The sequence below is a fragment of the Glossina fuscipes genome, unplaced genomic scaffold, assembly GCF_014805625.2.
Source record: "Glossina fuscipes isolate IAEA_lab_2018 unplaced genomic scaffold, Yale_Gfus_2 1, whole genome shotgun sequence".
Taxonomy (NCBI): domain Eukaryota; kingdom Metazoa; phylum Arthropoda; class Insecta; order Diptera; family Glossinidae; genus Glossina; species Glossina fuscipes.
In genome coordinates, this window is record NW_023998415.1 from 31,629,805 (window position 1) to 31,642,827 (window position 13,023).

Below are 13,023 nucleotides of genomic sequence, written 5' to 3' on the forward strand. Positions count from 1 at the left end.
TTTTTCACATTATATCTCTCAGCCTCAATCAATACCATTGCATATGAAGAATTTTAATATAAATAAACCGAGATGCGAATATGAATATGTTAATGAAGAGTCTCTTTGCAAATAAAAAATTTCTTTGATGCTTACACTTGTACGAACGTTACGATAACTAGCACAGATTAATATACTCCATTCTCTATGTCATTTAAATGACTCTCTTCATTGCATAAGTTATTTGGGGCATACTTTTTACGACTTTAAAGCAATAATTCATTTCATGTTCGCTTATAAACTCATTCGGATTTAACCATTTTCCACAAATTTGGTTAGAAAGAAGAGTCATTTATTTATTGTAGACGATGTTCAATGATCTAAAAACTATTACTAATATTTGTGTATTTTAGGGACCAAAAGTAATATGTATCAGCTTATTCAAATGGAAAATGACTTCTTGCACCCTTGGATATTGTTATTATTATTATAGTTGGAAATTCGTTTACTTAAGTTAAACAGATTTAATCTTGAAATTTTTCATGAAATTATTATCTATAAGCCCTTATTCAGGGTATCAATTAGACTTTCAAATCAATTATTATTATTATTATTATTATTATTTTTTTTTTTTTTTGTTTACCATATAGTGAATTATTTTGAAATAATTTTTTTACCAATAAGTTTCAATTAATTAATTCTTCTCAATTTATTAGTAACTTTATGATTTGTTTTGATAGTACATTAGTAAAACGTTTAGCTAAACTTTATTGGTCTTCCACAACCCCAATCTCCCACACACATACGCTTAAAGATTAGCGTGTTCCTGTCTTATCCCTTCTTATTAATTATGTATAAAGCATAAGTGGGCATTAGATAAACTTGACAGACTTGATAGACTTGATTACCTTCTGTTCTGTGTCTGTATGCTCGTATGTCCGTGCCTTTAGAATACCTTTAGTCGCAAAATTTCTTAACTAAAGGCAAGAACTTAAGTTGCAAGAAGAAATGGCTATGATCCGTGCCCATGATAACTAAATTTACGGGTGAACCAGCCGAAAGAAATCTCGAATGCGTAATAGGTATACCTGGCGAGATTTAAACATTACACATAAATATATATTGTAACCGAAGATCATTTAAATTGTGAATGAAAATAATTTCGATCAAATTTATTGCATAATCACAATTATTACAATATTCTATGAAGTGCATATTTTGGTTGGATGCAAGAGATATCAGCCAACGCTTTGCCTCAAGATAAGCAAAATTTAATTATTTCCTTTATATTTGTCTCTTAATGGACATTTTATGAGGTCTGCCTTTAACTACTTTTTGTTTTATTTTTTATTTTTATTTTTTCTTCAACAAAAATCTTTCCCTACCTTTAGGCGTTATTTTTTTTATTTTTGTCGCTAAATCCATTATTTCCATTCCATTATTTTTATATAAATGTTTTCTTAAACCATTATATGTGTATGAATATACACATATTAAATTAAATATTTGTATTAAATGTCACATACAGCTGAAAATAATGTTAAGTATTTTGTGTTATTGCTAAGGGAAAAACTTTTCATATTAAGACCAATAGAGTGACATTGAAGTGATGGAAAAGAAATGGCATAGAAAATGTGAAATATAAAAGATTCAGGCAGTGAGTACAATATAATAAACTTTCGAATGAAGGAATAGAAAAAATAAAAAGACTACCTATAATGCTTACACGCACGTATATATATATATATATATATATATATATGCACATAAACATAACATTCCGTAGAACAGAAAGATAAAGTTCTTAAGGCAATAACAAATATCAACCGACTGGTTTACAAGCTGTGTTCTTTTCATTTTATTAAAAAGTCGTCTCTACGAAAGTAACTACAAAAAAAACTGTAGTTCTTTTAATGTATATAAGTATAGAGGTACTTAAATTTGGGTTTTTATGCGTTGTACTAGAGTTTTGCTTCTTTTCTTTTTGTTTCAGTTGTGTGTAAGTGTGAGTGAGTATGATTACCAGTAAAGAAAAAAAAAAAAAAAAAAAAAAAAAAAGAAATGGGATAAGCAACAGGTTGTTTGAAGTGTTTATTTTTTCTTTTTTTCTGTTTTTCTTTTCTTTTTTTTTTTAATATAAATTCCATAAGTTCGTTGGCTTTGAACTAAACAATGCCTTCCTCAAAGAATTTGTTGAGCGTATTAAAATTTTGCAAACATTACGAGTAGTATAAAAAATAGGAAAGTGAGTCTTTCAACTTTACAGGGATTTACATATTCACATAGACCTTGATCTTTCCATCTTTGTGGTGCTTTAATATTTTTAGTTAAAATTCTCATCTTTTAGTATCTAACGCTTTGACGCCAGACAACGATTAATTTTCTTGCTTAATTCAAAGCAAATTACTGCCGAATAGTGACGAATGATAAAATTGGACGTAACACATTTTGGAAAGTTCAAAAGACTGCACTGTAGACGAGATGAACCATTAAAGTCAACGCAAGACCGCAATATGTGAAAAGGCATTAAAATCCATTCTTGCCAAACTTATCCGGGAAACTTTAGCTACACTGAAATATAATGTGTTACAAAGTACTGAGCTACTATCCATCTGGATGAGGTTTTTCTTTTGTTATAGCGATACCCGGCAAAAGGAATGCGTATTGTTCACGGATAGGCTTAAAAGACTTTAGCTTTCCTTTAGAAAAGGAATCAATGTTCTGTCAGAAAGGTGCAAAAATATATATATATGTAATAATAAACGATATTTCGAATATAAATATTTTTATCATTTCCTTGAAGTAAATTGTGATCTTTTCATCCCTTAAAACCATGAATTTCGAATATTAATGAACAAAATTTGGAATCAACCTGAAAATGGTGGGTGTTAATGGAACAAATACAAAAAAGAAAAAACGAGAATGTTGCACTGATTCAACATATCTGTTTCGTACAATAATATAGTCCCTCAAACATAAATAATATAACGTGTCATTATATTACGGATAGGAAGGAACATTGCATTTGCTGCATTACCACTGTGTAGTACCCTTACATAGCGCACTGTCACACCTCAATCTCTTTGAAAATATAGACCAGTGAGCAACATGGCCTTTTCGTACATCCGTAAACGGCAAACGATAAGTTGACCAACTAGTCGTTTTTCGCCTATAAATTTTTCTATAATTAGCCTCTAGTAGGCCGATATTTATATGAGATTGCACATTGCAAAGAGCACCAGTCAAATCATTGCAGAACTGATCAACACGTGTTGGTCGTTTGTTTGGAATACCTTTTGCAATAGAGCTTTCTCCGCTCTCTCACTCCTCGTTTCCACGCATTTACGGCAAAGTCCAATAGACGATAGAATGGACGGCTTTTGACTCTTATATATGCGATGGCGATCTAAGTAGCTTTCCATTAAACCCACTTCACCCATGTCCATATTATGCTCTTGTACTATTTTTGTATAAGAAATATCGATCTTATGCTTTAGTCGTTTATCATGTGTGGACCATGCCCACACAAAATTCGAAGTGATTATATTTATTTTTTTTTTTCTCACCTTTTTGAGGTTTTTTGCTTATCTATAACAAGGCAAGTTGGACGAAATCTTTAAAACTATAAGATATTATATATTCTCTACCTAAAAGTGGGTTAAATCTAAAATGACGAGACGTGGTGGATCAGTTATTTCTTAATAATACCAGCGATATGGGTGTCAAATTAAAGAGCTTGGCGAGTAGAATGCGAAACGAATAGTGGTGGGTATCTTAAATTCAGCCTCCGCGTAACATGACTTTCGTACTTAATTGTATATCGAATTTCTTCACATCATATTGTTATGCAAACGACAAAGCGTAAGGTTTTTTCCTCGCCTTTGTAAGAAATATGTGCTTTGGCGGAATTCTTTACGATCGTTCGATTTTTAGTTTTTTTCTCCATTTTTTTTTTTTTTTTGTGTGCAAATGGTATGGTTGCAGAAAGTAAAATAAATCATTAAACCTGATGTACGTGATTTTATGTAAAAATCAGTGAACACATTTTAGAATGGTCATGACCAGCGCACAAAATTTGCGTACAATTATATCTTGAAACCTGTGCATTATACCACACGCAGTTCGTATGAATGAACTAATCTGCGGTTAATAAAGGGGTGTGTTTATTTTGGCACTTCTTCATTTTCTTCTTTTCATTCTAATTAAACTCCATCTGCTATGCTACGTTCGAATGAAGGTCATAGAGCAAAGAGCACCATAACTTGTAATCAAAGAGTAAGTATTCATATGTTGTCAAATGAATGCGACACGTTTGTAATTATCAAAGTAGTTTGAAGTTATAAATATAAAAATAGCGTAAGATGATTGGACGGAAAGCTTTCGTCCCGCATATAGCATACAGTTTTTAATTTTTTAGTTCAATAATTAATAAATTTTTTGTATTTTAAACTGTTTTCTTTAGATTTTTGTTTAATATTTAATTTAAAATTTTTATTCTGTTGCTATTATGTGTACATGTAAAATTTAATATTTAAGTATTTTGATAAAAAAAAAAAAAAACACAAAAAAAAAAGAAGAAGAAAACGTAACTTTTTTATAACAATGCAGTAGTCAGCACGTGCGCAGAAATATAAATATTTAAGAAAATCTAAGCTAAAATAAAATAAACTGAAAAGGAAAGTAGAACGGAAGGCCCGCGCTAAAGAAAAAGTGAAGAGAGTAAGGTATTGGATTTTGCACAGGGTACAATTTACACAGAATATAAAGCCATTTCAATGCACATAAAAAATAAGTGCACAAGTGGTTATGCTCAAAATGAGATACAATGCGAACGTTATCATGTTTAGACGTTAGTCGTTGGTCTTTTTCTTTTTCTTTTTCCTTACTTTATTTTTATTATATTCGTTCGTATGCATGTGTGTATTATAAACTATATACAAATTGTTAAAAGTCTTCGAAATTGTATTGCGTTTGTGTTCTTTGCGAAGCATCAGAATAGGACATGGCGTTTTTTTTATTTTTTTTTTATCTAATTTAACTAAGGATAACGTAAAGAATCTTTGATAAGCTTTTGTATCATATCAAGTAAGAGAAAAACTTTTCATTGCTATATTTTAGTTGAAAAAAACAAAAAAAAAAACAAGAAAAAAAATCAGAATAAAGGATAGGTAGTGGAAGTTTATAAACGACTTACGTTGGTGTTTCGAAAAGAAAAATGTTATAAAAGTAAGAACCGACGATTGGAGCGTATCATCGCATTAAACAAATCTAATCAACGTGCTGCTCTGCTCTAGCTAATAGAAAAAGACAGCACACTTGAAAATTTGACTAAGTTTAGAAAATCTTTCGTGGAGTGTGTAGTGGGGTGAGAACTAATAAGATAAACCAAATCTGCATTTGTTTCCACGCGTAGAATGGGTGGGAGAAATGGTATCAAAATGGTATTAAATTCGTGTAGTTGTAATTGCAATCTGGTTGTTGTTGTTGTTGTTGCAGGTTACGAAAAGATGACAAATCTATGCTTATATTCCATTGATGGTTCCTTTCAGGCTAACAACACTATATTAAATGTATTTTTTTATAGATGATCGTGTTCGTGTTCGTGTTCGAAGATTTGCTGAGTTCAATTAAACATTTTTAGTTATTAATAATGTTTATTTTTCAAAAGAAAACATGATAAAAATGATAAAAAGAATTATATTCGTTGTAAGCGGTTTATTTAAGTTGCAAAGTACTTTAAAATGTGCTTTTAATTCGAATAAAGTTTTCCATAACGGTTGTATTCACTTTTTAAAGGCAGCTTAATATTTTGTACGTATGCTCCCCGCCACACACAATCTACATTATGAATATCGTGAACGCTTGACCAAATCAGTATCAAATATTTATTGAACTTATGAGTGTCCCTCTCTCCGACCGTTCATTTTTTGCCAAAATATCTCAAGTTTTCAATTATTTCACTATTTAATATTATTAATTTTTTTTATAAATAATAACTTGACTTATAAATAATTATTTTGTTTCCATGCGATACGCATCGATATTATTAATGTTCTGTTAAGTACTTTTAAATATATAAGTACAAGCTTTCATCATTCAATAGGTAGCCTGCTAAAAGTCATGTGCGCCTTCACTATTCAAAACTAATAATTTTCCTTTTTTTACTGTTTATTTTCCGGTTTCAGGCTGCTTTAAGTCATCACTTTAATTATTTCATTTTATATTATTTCATTATTCTCTTCATTATTATCATCGCTGATAGGATGACGAATAAATAAATGCCTTCCTAAGCCGATTATAATCACTTAGTTATTTCTGTTAATTTGTATATCATAGTTTTCTTTTGCCCGTTATTCAACTGAGATTTATCGAAAAGTAAAATTTAATTATGATATGTAAACGGAATAAAGTAAAGTAAAGATACGCCAAAGAATATCCTCAATTATATATTAACCTTCATTTATTTATTATTGAAGATATTTAAAAATTATCCTAATAAAATTATTATTATCAATAGAGTCAGATAGAAAGCTTACCTTCTCTTCTTCGAGGATCTTCGCTTCCTGCGTAACTTTTTGTAAGTGAATGTGGTGGTCGGCGAGACTGTATAATCTTCATCGAATTCCATTTCAAGTTTGATTAGATTTTGTAAATTCAATTGGCAGTCCTACCAAACGAATAAAAAAATAAATCGTTCATACAGTAAAAAAGAATTTAAAAAAAAAAAAAAAAACACCAGATTTTAAAAAGAAACGGATGAACGTATAAAGAAGAAAGTAATCGTTTATCTATTTCTATTTCCCACTAGAAGAATTGTCTGATATTAACTTATTGCCTGCGAAGAGTTGGATGGCATAGTTTTAGATTAGTAGGGGGAAAAGTAATGTGACATTTGTAAAATGTCTACAATTTGCGGCCGTCTTCAATGTTTAACTTGAAGAAGATCTACGCGATAGTAACCAGCATATAATGCATAAGGTAAACGCAGAGAACAAGGCGCATACCTGTATATATGGTATATGTGGATAAAAATATACATTGACACATATCATTACATATATATAATATATATGCATTACTATTATTATTTATATATATATATATATATATATATAAAGTGATAATGAATTCTATTCCTTTTTAAAATATAAACGTTACAAAGCTTAATAATCGAAGTATGCACCTTAATAATTTACGAGCTTATGCCTGTTATCGGGTAGTTTGTGGAGGAGGAGTGCACGGTACAAATTTCGTGATTGTGACGATAGTCATCGATCCAGTCCATTTTTGTACCTTTTTAGCTTTGCAGAGCAACTGCTCGGCAGGACATGTCTACATCGATCCAACACCAGTACTAAGCAGAAGGAAACAGGTCTGGGGAATAGTCTCCAATCGAGAGAGTGAAAGTTCCCAGCCTGAGTTAAGATTAGTTGCTGCATTGCTTTGGCTGGAGACGGACGGACACTGAAACTTATACCGTATAAGTACCTATGCCCAAGTTGCCTACATCGAGAATATTAGAAAAATTGAACGCATCATCTAGGTTTTATGAAGTAACCAATTTCGATGGATAGAATTCATTGGCACACCCGTTATATATGTATGTAAATGATATATAGATGTCTATATACAATGTCACAAACATACAAAAAATAAAACAGAAAATACTGTCGCATCAAGCTGACGTATGCATGTTGAAGCATTTTTTCCACTGTCACTAGCACACCGACATTCACATAGCATAGCAAGACATACACAGCAAGATGTAAACGTCACTATCAAGCAACACCATCATAAAATCTTATATGCGTGCAATTTATATGGTCGCGTTGCTTCCACGACATTCCAGTAGGAGAAAGCGCATTATCAGCGCAATTGGTAGTCATAAATACCGACAAAAAGCAAATGAAATACATTAGGATTTCGAAGCACGCGTACATACGTTCATGCAGACACATTTACGATATCCTTACATTCATATATATAGTTTTTATTGTTATTCTTTGTTATCGTCTGCAGTTATTTCTTCTTCTACATTAAATAGAGTTCTTTGTATTATCTGTTTTATTCCCTCCCCACCTGTCACTATTTTATTGTATTTTAACTTTGTGTTGATTTTGTTTTTCTTTAACAATACCGATCGCAATGAGAAATTGCAACTTACCTCAATTGTTTTAAAATGCCATCGTATATCGATAGTTCCGATGCCAGCGTTCACATCGTTCTGGCAAACTGTTAATGTCGGCCAACACTGGCAACGTTTGTTGGTTATTTCGCAACCCGATTCTATATATATTGTCTCCGAGTTTGTACAATTTTTTAAATGATGCTGTTGATGTTCGTGTTGATACGTGCTGGGCCAGATCGCATTAATTGAGGAAAATGTTAAATCTGAGAGAAAAGATTTTTTATATATTTTTTTTTTAATGCTAAGTATTATCTTGTTTTTCTTATTCTTCTTCTTCTTAAAATTAAAGAAAAATCTAGTAAACATGATCCACAATATTTCAAGTCAATCTTTTTACAAAATTACTGCTGAAAGTGCCTTAACTCTGAAAATGTTTTAGAAAGTTCCTGCAAAAACACACACAGGTACATATAAGATTGATCTTTGGCTTTATTTGAAAGATATACCAGGGAATTCCATAATATCTGTGGAAATCTTTCCTACAATGCGATAAACGGGTAATAGGAATGGTATTAAAGCATTGGTTGCAATAAATTTTAAAAGCACTACAACAACTTAATAATACATTTTCAAGTAATAAGTAAAATTAACTTCATTTAAGAAAGTTTACCAAAACCTCGTAACGTAGCCGCTAGTGGAAATTTAAGGTTTAGATGAATAGGGTGATTAAAGCATTTCATTATTTCCCGTTTACACGATCGAGAGATAGTGTCATAAATCCCATTAGCACCATTCTACTTGGGGCCTTTAAGTTCATTCTAATGAAATTTTTAATTGATAATAGTGTAGGCTTCTAAGGTAAGATCCTTGCAATTTAACAAATGAAAATTGTTAACTCAAAACATATTTCTTTGTGCGTTGCAATCAGAATTTATTGAAGACCCCAGCTGCCAAGACGAAGAAAGTTCAAACGCGGGAAAATTTTGTGTTTTCCTGATCATCGTGGTAGCCTACAGCTTACAATTATTTTATAAGAGCAGCAGATATCTTCTTAGACAGCATATAGTGTAGGACTTTTCATGTATACTCACTATGTCACAAACCGTCGCTACCTTTCCTTATAGATATTTAATGGTCGCATAGAAATATCGGCACAGCCTGCTATCAGCCCATTACCGCAATAGTCTGTTCATAATGCAGATTTGCATAGTAGAACAATTGCATAGAAAAGATTTGGTTTTTTGTTTTTTTTTTTTTTTGGAAAGGAAGAGATTTCTTTCGCTATATAGTTTAACACCTTTATGTGCAGTCTCCCAATGCTTGAAGCATCGAATCGAGACAAATATTTGGGAAATTTTTAATGTAGTTTGCATGTCTGTAATGAACAATGTATTGAAAATTTTTGTAAATTGTCTTTTGCTTCAATTATCGTTTGCTTGTGGCTTTTCTCTCTACTTGGGAGTTTACAAGCCTTTGCTGCTATTTCAAGAATCAAAACTGATATGCATAGAAGAGAATATTTTCATATTCCATAAAAAATAGTTGTACGAATAGCGTACGAATAACTGAATTTCAACAGAACATCATCTTATGTACGATACTTTTTCTGCATTATGCAATGCAAGGAAAAAGAGTTGTTTGTTGGGAGTTTTCGTATGCAGTTCTATGTGATGATAAAAATACCAGCAATATATTTATGCGATATAATTATCATAGTTTCTTTGTGACAATACAACGAGTCTTGGCGAGTATTTAAAAGTCGAACTAAACTTTCATACCTTTTTTTTTTTGGAAAATTTTTATTCACTATATATTATAATATAAAAAATTTTTGTTGTAAAGCTAGTAAAAATTTTACCAAAATCGTTGCTTATCTCTTGCAACAAACACACACTGTAGAAAAGCTCCACATTTAAGAAATTGTTATAAATTTTCAGGGTTATCACGTCGAATACGTGATATGAATTTTTTAAATTTATACATAGCTATACAACTCAAAAGCAACGGATTTAAGTCAGCCAAACCGTTAACCGTAGGGAAAAAGTTAGTGACTAAATACACATATACATACAATATAACAGAATTCAGGTGGTCTTTTATTTTTACCTTTTTATCTTTGAAGAGATTTATGTGTGACAGTACAAGCGCACGCACAAGCCCAACTACAAGCACAAGCACAAGCACAAGCATAAGCACAAGTACAAGCACAAGCGAAGAAGAACTAGTTGTGTGTGTTTAGCTTTCAAAAGGAAAATGAATGTGTAGCTAATACATAACTTGTTTGTTTTGAGAAAGAAAAGACAAATGAAAACCCACTTACGCAGAAATAGTTGCCAGTGCTGCATAAGGTACAGTGTAACGTAACTAAGTATATCAAAGCCCAGTTTATCAATGGTTTCAGTTTTATATATATATATATATATATATATATATATATACATTTCTGTATACACGTACGTGTGTGGTGTATATACATTTATGTGTAGATTGATGAAACCAATGCTTAATGTAGGTAGAATTCTTGCTTGCTTACGTTGGTTGATAAATGAAAAGGTTTTGCTTAATCAATTGTCAAGAAGAACCAAAGTTGTTTAGAAGCGCACGCACTGTATAGCAACAATGCTGATTATTATCAATAAAGTTTTTTTTTTTTTTTTTGTTTAAATTATGAATAGGCAAATCCAATATTTTTATGTTTGTACAAAAGATAAAACAGCAATTGATTGAGAGATTATAAGCAAATAAAGCAAAGAGTTCTATGTTTGTCATTTTAATTAAATTTTGAACTAAAAAAGACTTTAACATTATTTTTATTACTACTATTCAGTATTCAGTTTTTAATTTAGAGTCAAGACCAACAAAAAAAAAATAAAAATAAATAAATAAGTAAATAAATAAATAAATAAATTTAGTGCGTATAATAATTTCGAAGGTACTGCACTATGGTATAGAGGACTAATGTAAAATAATTTTTGCTCTTTCATCGCTATTTAAATACACCTCATACACCAGCCAATAGCTATTATATAAAGTTTAAAATGAAAATTCACCGAGAAAACTCGCCGAGAAAAGTAAAAGAAGAAAGAAAGTGCAACTTGAACACACAAGAACACGCGGTTTCTTTTACAGATTTATGCTTTGTCGTTGGTCGTGATTTTTACCGAATATAAACCGAATATACACATTTGTAATTGATCACATAACACATTATACAATTTATTCCGTGTTGGTACAGTAGAATAACTTTGTTGCTCATACAAATTCAATGCTGAGATTACATATCCTGTGCGAGATTTCTATGAGATTAGTTCGTATCGCCGATTCATTTATAATCAACAACTTTTCGACCTTCTGGGGTATCTGTTCATTCATTTGCTTACACATTCGCCATATAAGGCATTGTATATAGTGAGTGGTACTTCAATGTCTGCGAGTACACACACTATTTGAGGTTATTCTAAGACCTCATTTAATTGTTGGCAAATCTTCTACAATTGCATCTAACTCGCTTGCGACAATACAGATAAGTCATTTCTGGAATGATCGTTACTTTTTGGCTTTTTCTCTGTTTGCATTCTTTACAATCAGCTGCATAATTCCCTCTTTGGGCGTAATTATAGTATTTGAAATTTGTTGTTGCTAACGCTTGTTACATTACTTTCGTTATATTTCGGTTTGATCGGTAACTTTTACTTCATGTTGTTATCAGTATTATCAGGATTATGAAAGCTTGCCCGCAATTGGCAAACAAAATTTACATATATACATTTACGAATTAAAAAACAAACAGACAAAAATATACAGAAAATAGATTTTTTTCGGAAAGAAATGAAGCTTTGTATATTAAAAGTGTACATAGTTGATGTTCTTAGTAAGTGTTTGAATGATTGACTCGCAATTATAATTTTGAATATTTTAAAAAGTTCGGACTTTCATGGTATCATCATCAAACATATATATATGTATATATTTCGGTAAATCGTTTATTTCGTATCGTTTTCATAACGAGATTAGTGAATGGATTAACAGATTTATTCTGAGCACAATCACCGGTAGATCACTATTCATATGATTCGGCCAAGTAACGGTAAAACGAGTCTTATTATCTGTCTGTTCGTTTCTGGTACTCCAACGTTTACACATGGATGAGAAAATTACAAAAAAAAAAAACATAGCATATTTGTGCTCTACTCTTGATCAGTTTACTGAGCATTATTATTATTATTATTATAGTAACAGAGTTCTTCAACGGAACAAAGGGTAAAAACTTTTAAACATTGAAGGAAGGTTATAAAGGAAAAGTGTATAAAAAGTGTAAAAAAAGGGAGAAAATATAATTAATTGCTTTGTTTTTATTCAACTTTAAGAAAAACAATGGCAAGTAAGGCTGTAAAATAATTTTTTTATTTTTGCGTTATTAATTTATTTATTAATCAATTGCTTCAGATTGCAGTGTGAAAGATTATTTAAATATCGCAACAGGGAGAAAAATTATTATTATATTAAAGTAATATTTTCACAAATTGCGTTCAATTTGTTTCCTTTTTAACCCTACGTCCCTTTTTACATTTTCCGTATTCGTGCGGTTTTCGTTAGTTAATGACATGCTTTTAACGCAAAATTGATATGACAAGCAAACAAAACAATAATAAAAAAAAAAATGTTATGATAGTTGATTCACAACGAGGACTATGCCAGAAAAGGCTGTGCTATATAATGCTCGATGAGCTCTATGTTGCTAAAGAGCAGACGTTCGGTCAATTGCGCGGCTGAATTGAAGAACGAGATAAATCAGATTTGCCTTTTTGGCGTATAGCGTGCACATTTGCTTATACTATTTTATTCTTCGTTAAACAGATGATTTAAAAAAAACAAAAAAAACCATCGAGAGCGATAACATAACAATAGTAATCAAT

At 30.9% G+C, this 13,023-nt stretch overlaps 1 protein-coding gene across 1 annotated transcript in view; it reads right to left on the reverse strand.

The window, feature by feature from the left end:
• Positions 1-13,023, reverse strand: part of LOC119632152 (cysteine-rich motor neuron 1 protein) — a 48,015-nt gene that overhangs the window by 7,617 nt on the left and 27,375 nt on the right. The window contains exons 3-4 of the mRNA XM_038024930.1: positions 8,144-8,370; positions 6,516-6,646 (exon numbers count right to left, since the gene is read on the reverse strand). Coding sequence (XP_037880858.1) covers positions 6,516-6,646; positions 8,144-8,370 — 358 coding nt within the window. The remainder of the gene's footprint in view (positions 1-6,515; positions 6,647-8,143; positions 8,371-13,023) is intronic.